Here is a 13681-nt window from a genome sequence, read left to right as displayed (position 1 = left end):
ATGGCATCTGTATTCACTTTATGCAATACATGAGAAAAATTGCTTTGATTTGCAAGCAGCTAAGCTCGTTAGTTTTTTTCAAATGGCCTGGTCTGACCTCACTGCTTTCTCAGAGAGGTTTGCCGAAAGGGCTCTGTATTAGTCATTCTCCCATCACTATAACAAAATGCCTGAGGCTGAGTAATGTCTAGAGAGAAGAGGTCTGCGTCGCCCTCAGTTTTGGAGGCTGAGCGTCCAAGATCGGACAGCTCCATTGGTTCAGCCTCTGTCAGGGAGCCTCGTGGCAGCCAGCGTCACAGCTGCAGCGTGTGCCAGAGGGATTCTGTGGTGAGACTGGGAGTGCGGGGGTCAGGCATCCCCTTCCATCAAACTCAGGCCTGGGGAAGCTCAACACAGTCCTACAGCGCTACCTTAGTCCCTTCAGGGGGCCGTGCCCTGGCAGCCCCCTAGCCACCTCCCACTAGGCCTCACATCTTAGCGTCCACCTCTTAGCACTGCCGTCCAGAGCACCGAGCCTATGCACAGGAGCCCACTGATGTGGCTGAGGTAGGGTGAGGGGATGAGGACAGTATTGGAGAAGCCAGCTGGCTCTCTCCTGGCACTAATGTCCACATGGTCAGTTTCAGTTCTGAATCTGAGGGAAGTTGAGGTAGAGAGTCATGTTCCTCTAACTTGAAATAAATGTGCTTATAGTTGCAAAAACACGTGTCACAGTTACTGTTTTGTCTAGGAAAAGAACACGACCACATCAGTGCAGGATGAATTCATGCACCTGCTGCTGTGGGGGAAAGCAAGGTAATGAGCTCGGGTTAGGTGCCTGCTTCTCCTCCTCCTGTGTGGTAAATGGAGATTATGCCAAAGTAACCTATACACACTGTTTCACACATAGAAAATTCTAGAACATTACCAAACAAAAGTATGTCTTTCAAGGCTTGCCTGTGTACTTTTAAAAATGTAAATGTGATCACACATTTTGTTTGTGTGTATTTTTTTAATATATATAAAAAAGTTAAACTTTTTATGTAGCCAAGCAATCTTTCTTTATGGCACCTGCTGTTACTCTTAAAAAGACCTTTCCTGTTTTAAGGGCTTTCAGAGATTGATCTGCATTTTCTTCTGTTTTATTCCATTTGCATATTCTAAATTTACTTGGTTGTATGCAGTAGAAAGCTAACTTTTTTCCCCTAAGTATTCAGATAGATCTAGTTTGATTTATTGAGTCTGATCACTTCTCCCTATGGTTTTGAAATGCTTTGTTAGCACAAGTGTATCAGATATATTTCAGTCTGTTTCTGAACTTTGTTGTTGCCAGTTTTTCGTCTGTTCTGTTGTGAGTACAACAGTCTTAACTTTTTGTTAGGCTGTTTCTTTTTATTTCAAAATCTTGTTTGTACTATGAAGTTCAAAAGTTTTAAATGATGGATTCAGATTTTGAATAGAGAAGTGATTAAGAATACTTTCTTTTTCATCGTAGTGCTGAACTTCAGACCCTCTTAATGAACCAGTTAACAGTAAAGGTACAGTTTAAGTATCTACATATTTAATGGCTACGAACACTACATTTTGTTTTGTTCTATTTTGAATGGCATGTGGTATCCAGGTTCAATGCTAAATATATTTTCTTCTCTTAATTAGGGCTTAAAAAAGCTTGGCCAGTCTATCGAATCATCATATTCCAGTATACAAAAGTTGGTTATAAGTCACTTACAGAGGTATGGAGGTGATGTAGAATTTCTTGGTATTGCACCCAGATGTACATGGCATTGGTCTTCCTGTGGCCTTCTCTTCATCATTTGGCAATGCTCTGAGCCTTTTCCATCTAAAGTTACCACATTGGCATTTGAGGGGAATCTTGGGGAACCCAAGATTGAGAATCAGTTATAGTAATTCTGCTTTATGAAGTAATTTCTGAAGTCTTTTCGTGAGTCTAGACCCCATCTGGGTCTTTTTCTCACTCAGGTGAGAACTGGAGTTGGACATCAACCTTTGGGTGAGCAGTGAAGTTAAGTGTGTTTCCATGTATTTTACAGTTTCCAAAGCCTACTGTGTACTTTTTGATTTAACACCTTTGTGGGGTGTTTGTTAGGATTATCCTCATTTTCCACAAGTGGAAACTGTAAACTTAAATTTAGGATGTGTTATGTGGCTGGCCCAGAATTACTCAGTGTCAGAACTGGGATTTGGTCCTAGAACTTCAAGTCTCACTCTGTTTCTATGCACAGCAACTTGAGTGAAGCAGTTTGCAAGTGGGTGCTGAGTGTTTGGTTTAAACTTTGAAAAATCCCTTTATCCTTAGTACCTCTCCCTAGCCACCATCACGTCTCCCGAGGATCAGCACAGCATCCTCTGGACTGGTGCTTCCAGCCCACACTGCGTGCCTCGGGTGTAGGTTCCTGAGTGGATTTAATCGTGTTACTCTCTTACTCCAGTATCTTTGCATGGCCTGTAGCCTACCTAGCACCCTGCTTTGCCTATGCTAGTGCCATTTAGTTTCCCAGACTCGATGTTTTGTCTCCCGCGCAGGGCCTTTGCCATCTTCTGGCTGGCGCGCTCCCGCCCTGCTCTCCACTTTCCCTCTTCAGCCCTCAGCTCGGATCCACTCCTGCAGAGCGGCTGCCCTAGGCCCTAGGTTGCTGCAGGTTCTGCTGCGCCTTTCCTTCAGAGCAGTGTCGTGGTGGGGACCACCTCCCTCCAACGCTGTTGCTGCCTTGAGGCTTGGTGGTTTGTTCACCATTATGTCCCCAGTGTCTAGCACAGGCTTGCCCGGAAGTCAGAGCTGAAGAAGTATTGGTTGAATGTTGAATGCGTAGCTGTTGGGGGAACAAGATGGCCAAGTGCCAGAACTAATGGTTCGATCATCTTGCAAAATTTAATCTTATGGTCATGTATTCATTCCATTAATCATGATCACCAAATGACTTTTGCTACATTTTTAAGAAAAAATTATTTCCCATAGGAAGAAAATTAAAGTCACTTTCTGTTTTTATTTCTGGAAAGTTAGGCATGTTTAGTGGACGTAGTAGCTGCCCGCCACCTTGACCATGGTAACGCTATTCATTTGTTTCTGCCTTGTGTCGGCAGTGGCTCTGAGTCTTTGCTGTACCATTTGAGTGAATTGAAAGGAATGGCTTCGTGGAAACAAAAATACGAGCCCCTGGGACTGGATGCCGCAGGCATCGAAGGTAGGGATTTCTTTTCTGGATAGAGTACACTAAGTACAGTTTGCTTATTTCACAAGTGATATTTCTTTGTTTCCTTTAGATGCTATTACCGCTGTGGGTTCCTTCATACTCAAGGCCAATGAACTTCTTCAGTAAGTAGTGGGCATACCTGGAGTGACTGATCTGAGAATGCACAAATTACGCTTTTCACTTCCATAAGACTCTCAGCTTGTCATGAGAGTCTCTCTTTCTTGTCTAATGTTTTTCTTTTTTTTTTTTTTCTTAAGATTTATTTATTTAAAAGACAGAGTTACAGGGAGAAGGAGAGACAGATATAGAGAATCTTACATTACTGATTTCACTGCCCATGGCTGCAATGGACGGGGCTGGGCCAGGCAGAAGCCAGGAGCCTGGTGGGTGGCAGGGGCCCAAGCACTTGGGCCATCTTCTGCTGCTTTCCCCAGTGTGTTAGCAGGGAACTGGATCAGAAACGGAACGTCTGGGACTCACACCAGCACCACAGGGATACTGGCAGTGCAGGCAGAGCTTAACCTGCTGTGCCACAACACTGGCTCCTCGATTCTCTTAAAATGAGTTTTTAAAGTTGTACCACCAGTGTGCCTGAGTGCGATTGAATCAAGCAAGTAGCTCAGGGGCCTTGCAAAGCTGTGTTTTCCTAATCTACCACCTTCGCCCAGGTCATGTATCCAGACAGAATCGTTTTAACTCTTGTGACTGTTTCTGGTTTTAAAATACTCTTCTGCAGGTTGCCTCCATGTTTGTCAACTGTGTGGTCTCCTGCATTTCTTTTATCAGCTTTTAGAACTTACTCTTTGGCTTTCCCAGGCTCCTGCCTTCTTGCGTCTCACCCTGTCTACCACACATCTTTCCAGTCTCTCCCTGTCGGAGGCGTGGTGTCTGGGTGCTTCCTGCAGCCTCCCCGCACTGCTGTGGCCCGCACACTGTGCCCTTGCTCTCCCGCCCAGACACCACCTAGGCAGCTCCATTGCTTTCCTGGATGAGATCCGGGGCTTCCACAGGTGCCTCTTTCTCACCTTAGCTCATCATTTTTCTGGAAAACCTGCTCCAGTAACTTACCCAGAAGCAGACTGAGCGGTACCTCGTGTCTTTTTGTGCCTTCTCTACCCCCCTTGTCCCCCTTGTCCTTTGTGGATCATCTTGGCTGGGCTGGGGGTTCTCAGGGGACATCATTTTCCTGTAAACTTCCAAAGCCTTGCTCCATTGCATTTTGGGCTTCTGATTCTCATTCCTTTATGTTTTTTTTTTTTTTTTTCCTTTTCAATAAAAGTTGTAGTCTTTCTTTATCCTTGAAATATTGAATTTTACAGCATTATTTTCAGATTTTTTTATCTGCTGATTTTAACATAAATTCTCATATTTGGATAATTTGCTCTTTTTTTAAAACTAGATTTTTGTTGAGAATCTGCTTGTCAGTCAATATTAGACTTCATAGATTGATCGTCTATGTCTCGTCTCATTTTTTATGTCTTTATCTTATTTGGGCTTGTGCAGTCTGTCACTCATCAGTTGTTGGGCAGTTAACAATATTGTAAACGCTCTTCTAGACCCTGAGGATATAGTTGAGAATAAAACAGATGAAAACTTCTGCCTTCGTGTATCCTGCTCTCTATTACAGTGAGACAGGCAACAGAAAAACGGGTACTCAAGTATCTCGGAGGTTAGACGGTGGTGAGAAGTGGGAGGACACTGAACTGGGGAGGAGACCTCGGGCAGGCTCGTGGAGGGTGCTGCCTGGTACAGGGAGGCAGGGAGCCCTCTCTAACACAGCAAAGTTGGGAGGAGAGGGCAGGGATAAGCCTGTTGCTGTTTGGGGGCAGAAGGGATAGCAGGTGCACAGGCCCTGAGTTTAGAGCATGCCTGGAGCAAGACCCCAAACCCTTGGGCCATCTTCCACTGCTTTCCTGGGCACCCTAGCAGAGAGCTGGATCAGAAGTGGAACAGCCAGTCTTGAACTGGCGGCCACATGGGATGCTGGCACTGCAGGCAGTGTCCTTACCCGGCACGCCACCCCGACAGCCTTGATAATTGGCATCTTTAAAGAAAGCAGGTCATATATATATTTATGTTTTTCACTTTGGGTTTACCTAATACTTGCTCATTATTTGACTGAGATTATACTTCCTGAATCAGAATTCTACATAACTGGTGCATCCTTCTCAAGGTGTTTGCATCCGCCCCACCTGATGTTAATGTTGGGCACTGTGTTAGTGTGTCAGGCGTATTGGAATTGAAATGCCTATTGGACCCACAGGTCAAGCTGCCCCGTGCATTGTTGGTGACATAAGACCTAGTGTTCAGGGGAGGGGTACAGTCTGGAAATGTCCACTTGGGAGTTGTCAGCACACTGGTGTCACTTAAAGCCTCATGAGCTGGATAGATGCTGGAAGTGCTTAGGGAAGAGGAGAGACCTGAAGACCCAGTAGTGGGCATTCAGAAATGGGGATGATAAGGAGCTGGCAAAGGAAACAAATGACACAACAGCCAGGGCCGTGGGCACCTGCAGGTCACATGTAGACAGTGTTCCAGGAAGGGACGAGGCAGCAGTTGGGTGTGCTGCGAGGTCAGGTAAGGTGAAGACCAGGAGTAGAAAGAGAGTCTTGGGATATTACTGGGCTAATAGCTTGATGGGATCCATCTTGGAGGAGGGAGGCACTGGCATGATACACAGGAAGAGCAGGTGCCAGGAAGACAAGTTTGCAGTAAAGGGGATGGCCAGTAGTTGGAAACAGAGTTGCTGGGTTTTCTTTGCGAGTTGAGAGAAGCGAGGGAGGCCGTGTTGTTATGTGGGTGATCTCTAGGGAACAACTGTTGGTGAGAGGAGGAGGATTGCTGCGGCGAGACTGTGTGAGGGATTGGGCTGGAGTGCACAAGAGAAGGGGCCGAAAGGGCCGAGGTGAGAGAGTGCATTCATGGGCATGGGGGGAAGGTGAGGTTAGGGTCCCAGAGGCCAGTGTATGAGCGATGGGAGCTGGGGAACGTTGCCTTCCAGTGCTTCGTTACCTCACTGCAATAGGAAATCGTTGCTGAGAGAGGATGGCGAGGAGGTGTCGCAGTTCTAAGAATACAGGAAAAGCTGTGACGTGGTTGTCTATTCCCGCAAGGGAGAGAAGGGGCCCGTGGAGCCAGGAGGACTGCTGGTGGCACCGAGGACGCTCGGTTAGCGTTCGCTTGAGCTGTAACATGAGGCCAGCCGGCATGGCGGGCAGGACCTGCTGTGGGAGTGGGGCACAGAGCAGGGGAGCAGTTAGATTGCCCAGGCTTGGCGTTAAGTGAAGCCATGGTGTGATTAGAATGGTGACCCTCAGACGTGGACTGGGTTAAGAGGGAAGTGAGGCCATGGGTGAGAGACCATACAAGGTGGTAGACGCAGTGGACAGCGCATCCTGGGGAGACAGAGTTTGGGGCCCTACAGAGAGGCCACTGGGCAGACGGGAGGTGTGGCTGGTCAGCAGAATGCCTTGCAGGTGAGGCTGGGGAGGGAAGTGATCGGGGCTGGGAGTGGACTTTGGAGTACGTAGCTGGGTGGGGTTGGAGGACTGTACCATTACGACAGTCCTGTCTTGTCATTTCCTAACGACTGTCTTGTCATTTCCTAACGTGTTCCCTTGTTGCTCAGATCCTTCCTCAAGGCCGTGCTCTGTTTTGTGGCTGTGACATCTTGTGAATTCTCTCTGGGGATGCTGATTAGATGTCTGTTAGTCTGTTCATTGAATGATCTCCACTGCATGGGTCACGTCTGGGTCTCCTGTGGAAGCTCGCTTCGGATGTGTGGTGCTTGGTTGTTCTCTCATGTTTATTCATGAGGCGTCTCTGCGGGCAGGGGGCAGGAAGCTGGCGTCGTGTGCGGGGCCTGGCTTCGGGCTGCTGGTGCCCACACTACGCTACCTGAGCTCTTCCCAGCACATTCCATTTCTATGAAGACCCCTCGGTTTTGGCCACAAGGTAAAACCCTAGCCAGTTTTTGTGTTTAAAGCTGTTCTGTGCCCAGCCTCCTGTCATCTTGGTGACTTGTGTGGCGCCTGTATTTCCAAGGTCTGAGCATCCCTGAGGCTTTTGGGGCCGATGCCTTCTTCCTGGCTGCCCAGCCTGAGCTTGGGGCGTGCCCTCTGCCATCCGTCAGTCACCACTAGGCCTCTGCTGGCTCTTGACGGTTCTGAGATTCACTTCGATTTCGTTGCTGCCGTTCTCTCTGTCTTGTGTGTTCACAACACAGCCACCCTTGCCCATCCACTGTCACTTCAGTGGGGCTTTAGAAGGTAAGGCTAGGGGCCGGCACTGTGGCATAGCGGGTAAAGCTGCCACTTGCAGTCCTGGCATCCCACACAGGCACCGGTTTGAGTCCCAGCTGCTCCACTTCCCACCCAGCTCTCTGCTATGGCCTGGGAAAGCAGTAGAAGATGGCCCAGGTCCTTGGGCCCCTGCACCCACGTGGGAGACCCAGAAGAAGCTCCTGGCTTTGGATCAGTGCAGCTCCAGCCTTTGTGTCCATCAGGAGTGAACCAGCAGATGGAAGACCTCTCTCTCTCTCTCTCTGCCTCTCTGCCTCTCTGCCTCTCCTCGCTCTGTAACTCTGACTTTCAAGTAAATAAATAAATCTTTTTAGAAAAAGATTTAAAATATAACAATGGTAAGTTTAAGACTTCCATTAGGAACGTCAGGATTTGAACATATAAAAACTTGAAGGCATGATTCAAACCCTGAAATAACATTTGATTATAAAAACTTCTATCTATTGCAGAGCTGTTGACGTAAGGACTCCTAAGAACACGTGATTCTGATAGCATGGTATAGGTCATGGACTCAGATTCATTATAGACTGTAGTTTGATTCCTGGTCAGAAATGAGACTCCTTGGTAACTAAAGGATCTCTCTCTCTCTCTGCCTCTGCCTCTCTGTAACTCTGCCTATCAAATAAATAAATAAAAGTTTAAAAAAAATGTAAGGCTATAGATACTTGTGCTCAGAAGACAAAATGAGAGGAGAAATCCCATTGTGTGTCTTGTATTTTGAGGTGTTTTTTGCTTCACTGTATTTACTAAGCAAATATACAATATTAAGCTTTCTCTGATCACTTTTCAATGTGAATGAAAGATCATTTAACTTTTTGCTCCTTTCAGATAAGTAGTGTATTGTTAGTACTTTAGATTACAGTTGAAGAAACTGAGGCAGTGGGAATTTTGAAGTTAGCTTGGGGTGGAGGTGATGGTATTGATTGGAAACAAACACAAACCCTTTCCTTATTTTTTTGTTGCTGCAAGAAAGTTGATTATATTGTTTGGTAGCATGAGAGATGTTGCAGACTTTTATTTCGAGTGCTTTACTTTGTACAGAAAAGTTAGTATCAACCCACCAACACTAACCCACAATTCCCATAGTGTCAGGAAACCTAATACTTGGAAAGGGCTTTGAACTTAAAGGATGAAAAGTGCTTAGAGGCCGGCGCCGCAGCTCACTAGGCTAATCCTCTGCCTGCGGCACCGGTACTCCGGGTTCTAGTCCCAGCTGGGGCACTGGTTCTGTCCCGATTGCTCCTCTTCCAGTCCAGCTCTCTGCTGTGGTCCGGGAGGGCAGTGGAGGATGGCCCAAGTGCTTGGGCCCTGCACCTGCATGGGAGACCAGGAGGAAGCACCTGGCTCCTGGCTTCAGATTGGCGCAGCACACCTGCCACAGCATTCCGGCCGTAGTGGCCATTAGGGGGGTGAACCAACTGAAGGAAGACCTTTCTCTCTGTCTCTCTCTCTCACTGTCTATAACTCTGCCTGTCCAAAAAAAAAAAAAAAAAAAAAAAAAAAGGAAGAAAAGTGCTTAAGTCATTATCTTATCTTACAGACAGAATCTCAAGAAGATATTTAGAAAATGATACCCATTTCTGTATGTAAAATGTTCTGTCAAAATGAAAAAGACTTCACCATTTGTAACAGTTAATTTGAGGGGCAGGTATACTTATGTCAACCTCAGGGAAATTCAATTTTTGAGATCTCAGTTATTGTCAGAATCATAAACTTCCAAAAATAATGTCCATTAATATCAGAGGTAGTGACATAGGAAAATTATTTTATAAAAGGATTTTCTGTTGGAGTTGTTTTTTCTTACTGACCAATGAGCATTTTTTAAAAAAAGAATAATGCTGAAAACAGTGATTTCTTTTATTTGCCAAGTTAGCAAAGGATTTCATAGTCTAATGGATACTGGTTACACAGTTGTGGCAAGGTTCCTGTAACCAGTTAGAATCTGAGTTACTTGCTTTATCTTTGAGAAAAATCAGATCTGCTTTTTTGAAACCTTATTCTTAGGTGTGTTTGATTTTTAAAGGCTGCTGTTCTAAAGGCTTAAAAACCATCCAAGTAGGATAACATAGAGCAGTGAAGATTATTATATTCCATGACAATTGAACAGTGGTAATATGCACCCCACATGATAATCTGTTTTCTGGTTTCTTTTCTTTTTATCTTTGTAGAGTTATCGATAGTAGTATGAAAAACTTCAAAGCATTTTTTCGGTGGCTGTATGTAGGTAAGTGAATTGAATGAAGCATTCTTGTTATTTTAGCACTTTTTAGAAAGTGGGATGTCGTTTGAGACTGTTTGAGTTACTAGTACAATTTCAAATCCTCTGGAGGTAGAGCAGATAGTATGACCCCTACCCAATGCCCCTCCCCCAGCTTCGGCACTTACCAGTACATGGTCACTCTTACTCCACCTCCAACCCCCGCCCGTCTCCCCAGGGAGCACAGGGACCCGCTTACAGGCCTGTTGTTCCTGCTGCTGGTGACAGTTCGCCTGCGTTTTCCCTTGTAATGTTTCCTGCAGTTGAATAACCCTTGATTTCCTGCTGTGTGTCAGGCACTGTGACAAGACAGCCCGTTCCCTTCAGTAGCTTACTTCCTGGTTTGCATTTTGGCATTCTGTCTCTATAGAGCTGTGCTGTGCATTGTGGCAGCCACTAGCCACATGCAGCTGTTTAGACTGATAAAGATGCTGTGGCGTTGCACATTCCGACCCTTAATCGTCCCTGGCCACGCCTGCAGTTCTCAGGAGCCACCTGTGGTCAATGGCAGCTAGAAGCAGAGCTACACTGAGTGGGCACCACCGCTTGTCTACTTTGTGTCTCCTCGGGGTCTTTGCTTCCAGTAGGGAGTTCAGTGTATGTATGTGTGTAGATTTCATTTAGCTCCATTTACACTGCTATTTTTATGAACTCTTAATGTCCTTGAAATAACCCAGCATACATTTCCCTCCAACATGTGCAAAATGTGTCAATATTGTTAACATTCTAAAGAATGAAGTAAATGCAAATTACCTGTAATGTGCTAATATCCTTTAGATAAATATTATTTATTTAACATTTGTTATGACTCTTTAAATTCTGACACTACAAATGCAGACTATATTTTTCAGCCTATTACCACTGCTTTTGCTTAAAAACTGAATGTGATCTGTAGATGTTGGTATTTGATTTAGATTTTTCTCAAAACTATACCAATATTAGCCAGAATGGGAAACCAGAGTATTTATCATGCCACCCTATATATTTATTTTTAAGATTTTTTCATTTATTTGAAAGGCAGTTTGAAAGAGAGAGATATCTTTTTTTTTTTTTTTAAGAGATTTATTTATTTACTTGAAAGTCAGAGTTAAACAGAGAGAGAAGGAGCGGCAGAGAGAGAGGTCTTCCATCCATTGGTTCACTCCCCAGATGGCCACAATGGCCAGAGCTGCACCAATCCGAAGCCAGGAGCCAGGAGCTTCTTCCAGGTCTCCCACACAGGTGCAGGGCTCAAGGACTTGGGCTATCTTCTTCTGCTTTCCCAGGCCATATTAGAGAGCTGGATTGGAAGTGGAGCAGCTGGGACTCGAACCAGCGCCCTTATGGGATGTGCAACTGCAGGTGGCGGCTTTACCTGAGAGATGTCCTCTATCTTCTGGTTTACTCCCTACATAGCTGAAGCCAGGAGATCAGAACTTCATCCAGGTCTCCCACATGAGTCGCAGGGGCCCAAGCACTTGTGCCTCTTTAATTAGCATAAATTAGAATATTAAAAATAAATGAGACCTTTGAAAATCATTTCCTTTGACCAAAGGCATTTGGTTTTACTTATAGTTATTGGAGGTAATTTAGACAATTTCTATTCTTATTGCTGACGATCACAAATATCAGGATTAGAAGAACAGTGAGGGGCCGGCGCTGTGGTGCACTGGGTTAATTCTCTGCCTGCGGCGCCGATATCCCATATGGGTGCTGGTTCTAGTCCCAGCTGCTCCTCTTCCTGTCCAGCTCTCTGCTGTGGCCTGGGAAAGCAGTAGAAGGTGGCCCAAGGCCTTAGACCCCTGCACCCACGTGGGAGACCTGGAAGAAGCTCTAGGCTCCTGGCTTCCGATCAGTGCAGCTCTGGCCGTTGCGGCCATTTTGGGGAGTGAACCAACAGAGGGAAAGCCTTTTTCTCTATCCCTCTCACTGTCTGTAACTCTGCCTCTCAAATGAATAAATAAAATCTTTAAAAAAAAAAAAAAAAGAAGAAGAACAGTGAGTTACTGCGGGTCCCCGTCATTGCACTGGGACGGTGTGGAGAGCACGCTGGGTTGGAGACCCAGAGACTTAACTGTGCTCTCGGCTCTGCCGCAGTAGCTGTGTGAGGACGAGGCCTCCTTCCATGTTGCTGTACTTCAGCACCTGATAAGTGATCAGTCTCTCTCTTGAATGGATCCATGAATACATGAATGAATGGAACTAGATTCTAGCCCGTTTCTCAGTTTAGAAGCTTGAATTAGTTAAAAATGGTCTCTAAGATAATCTTTATTTGCAGAAATAACTTCCGACATGTTTGTCACTGGCCAAATACAATGAAGAAGGCTCTTCAGACAGTGTGCACGAGCACATGCAACATATTTAATTTTGACTTAAGGGAATGCAATACCAAAAAACATAGTACTGGGGCGGACAACCCTATGGAAGGGCAAAAAAAGTCAGGCACAGCACTAAAGAAAACTAGATAGATGTGCATATATGGAGAAGATCCACAGTGTTCAAGGAGAATGGAATTGAAAGATGATGAACACTTGCCATAAATTTTTTTTAAAATATTTATTTATTTTTCTTGGAAGTCAGAGTTACACAGAATGAGGAGAGGCAGAGAGAGAGAGAGAGAGAGAGATCTTCCATCCGCTGGTTTACTCCCCAATTGGCGACAATGGCCAGAGCTGTGCCAATCCGAAGCCAGGAGCTTCTTCCAGGTCTCCCACGCGGGTGCAGGGGCCCAAGGACTTGGGCCATCTTCTTCTGCTTTCCCAGGCCATAGCAGAGAGCTGGATTGGAAGTGGAGCAGCTGGGTCTCGAACCGGCGCCCATATGGGATGCCGGCACCGCAGGTGGCGGCTTTACCTGCTATGCCACAGTGCCGGCCCCTCCATGAATTTTTTAAAGCATGCTGGTGAGGGCGTGCATGCATGCCTCAAGTGTAGTGCAGCCGTCTTCATGTAACAGAAAGGCGGAGGGAAATAAGCCAGGTCTGGCTTGGTAGGGCTTCCCAGGAAGGAAAGAAACGGCTGTCGGTTGGGAGGAGGCTACCACCCAGCACAGGAAGCAGTTAGGTTTATGTGGAGTGGCAAAAGTGGAGGAAAAAAATAAAAATAATAGTTTAGAGTGATTAGACTAGCAGCTTTCAACCTGAAAATAGAAATCAAATTTAAGTTCTTCACACTTCAGTTTTTAGAAGAAAAGTTTCTTGGCAAGAAGAAGCTCTTTAAAATTCAATATTTGGTTCAACAAATCATTTCATGTTTGAAATATATTTGTAGTGAAAGCTGCGTGTGTCGTGTCTCTTCAGTTTTGTGCCTCTCTGTTCCCAGCAATGCTGAGAATGACAGAAGACCACGTGCTTCCTGAGCTGAATAAGGTGGTACGTAGTGCTTGGCCAGGCCTCTCCGGATTTGTGGCCGCACCCTTGGAGCTCGGCTTTTCAGGTCATCGTGGGAAGCCTGTGTAGGGGTCAGGCTGTGGGGTTAGCCCCCTTTTGCCTCCCCCTCTCTTTTTTTAAAGAAACTTGCATGTGGTGGTTTTTTTCACCTTTCACAATACCTTATGTGGCCATCTAAATTTGTAATTTCCATGTCCATGTGAGGTTTTAAAATCTGTATAATGTAGTATCTTTGTATTCCTTGGTGTAACTTCCTTAAGTCTTAAATGCCCTTCCCTTCTTCCTGGAAATGAAGTACTTAGATATTAGTATCTGTGTGGACCTCGGGCAAGCCCGTTTCCTTCTAACTGTAAGGATTGTGACAAATGACAGCGGAGTCTCGTTGGAGGGAGATCTTAGAGAAGAGGGCGAAGTTCTCATTGAATTCCTGTGGCTCCCTCATCCTCGCGCCTGCCTAGAGTGTCCCTTGAGGCGGAGTCGGGGGTTTGAGACTGAAAACTGGAGAGTATGAACGTTAGCCCGCGTGGCCTGGAAGGCCCTCCTCCCAGGCTGAGCACTGCTTTTG

The 13681-nt window shown here is 45.8% G+C and overlaps 1 protein-coding gene across 1 annotated transcript in view; it reads left to right on the top strand.

Moving 5' to 3' along the window:
- ANAPC4 (anaphase promoting complex subunit 4) overlaps positions 1-13681 on the top strand; it is a 43685-nt gene that overhangs the window by 14436 nt on the left and 15568 nt on the right. Inside the window, exons 11-17 of the mRNA XM_062212634.1 lie at positions 731-795; positions 1475-1517; positions 1636-1712; positions 3082-3182; positions 3262-3313; positions 9661-9716; positions 13049-13098. Coding sequence (XP_062068618.1) covers positions 731-795; positions 1475-1517; positions 1636-1712; positions 3082-3182; positions 3262-3313; positions 9661-9716; positions 13049-13098 — 444 coding nt within the window. The remainder of the gene's footprint in view (positions 1-730; positions 796-1474; positions 1518-1635; positions 1713-3081; positions 3183-3261; positions 3314-9660; positions 9717-13048; positions 13099-13681) is intronic.

The sequence above is a fragment of the Lepus europaeus genome, chromosome 16 (assembly GCF_033115175.1).
Source record: "Lepus europaeus isolate LE1 chromosome 16, mLepTim1.pri, whole genome shotgun sequence".
In the NCBI taxonomy this organism is placed as follows: domain Eukaryota; kingdom Metazoa; phylum Chordata; class Mammalia; order Lagomorpha; family Leporidae; genus Lepus; species Lepus europaeus.
Note: the sequence above shows the minus strand (reverse complement) of the source record. Positions and strands in the feature narration are given on the sequence as shown.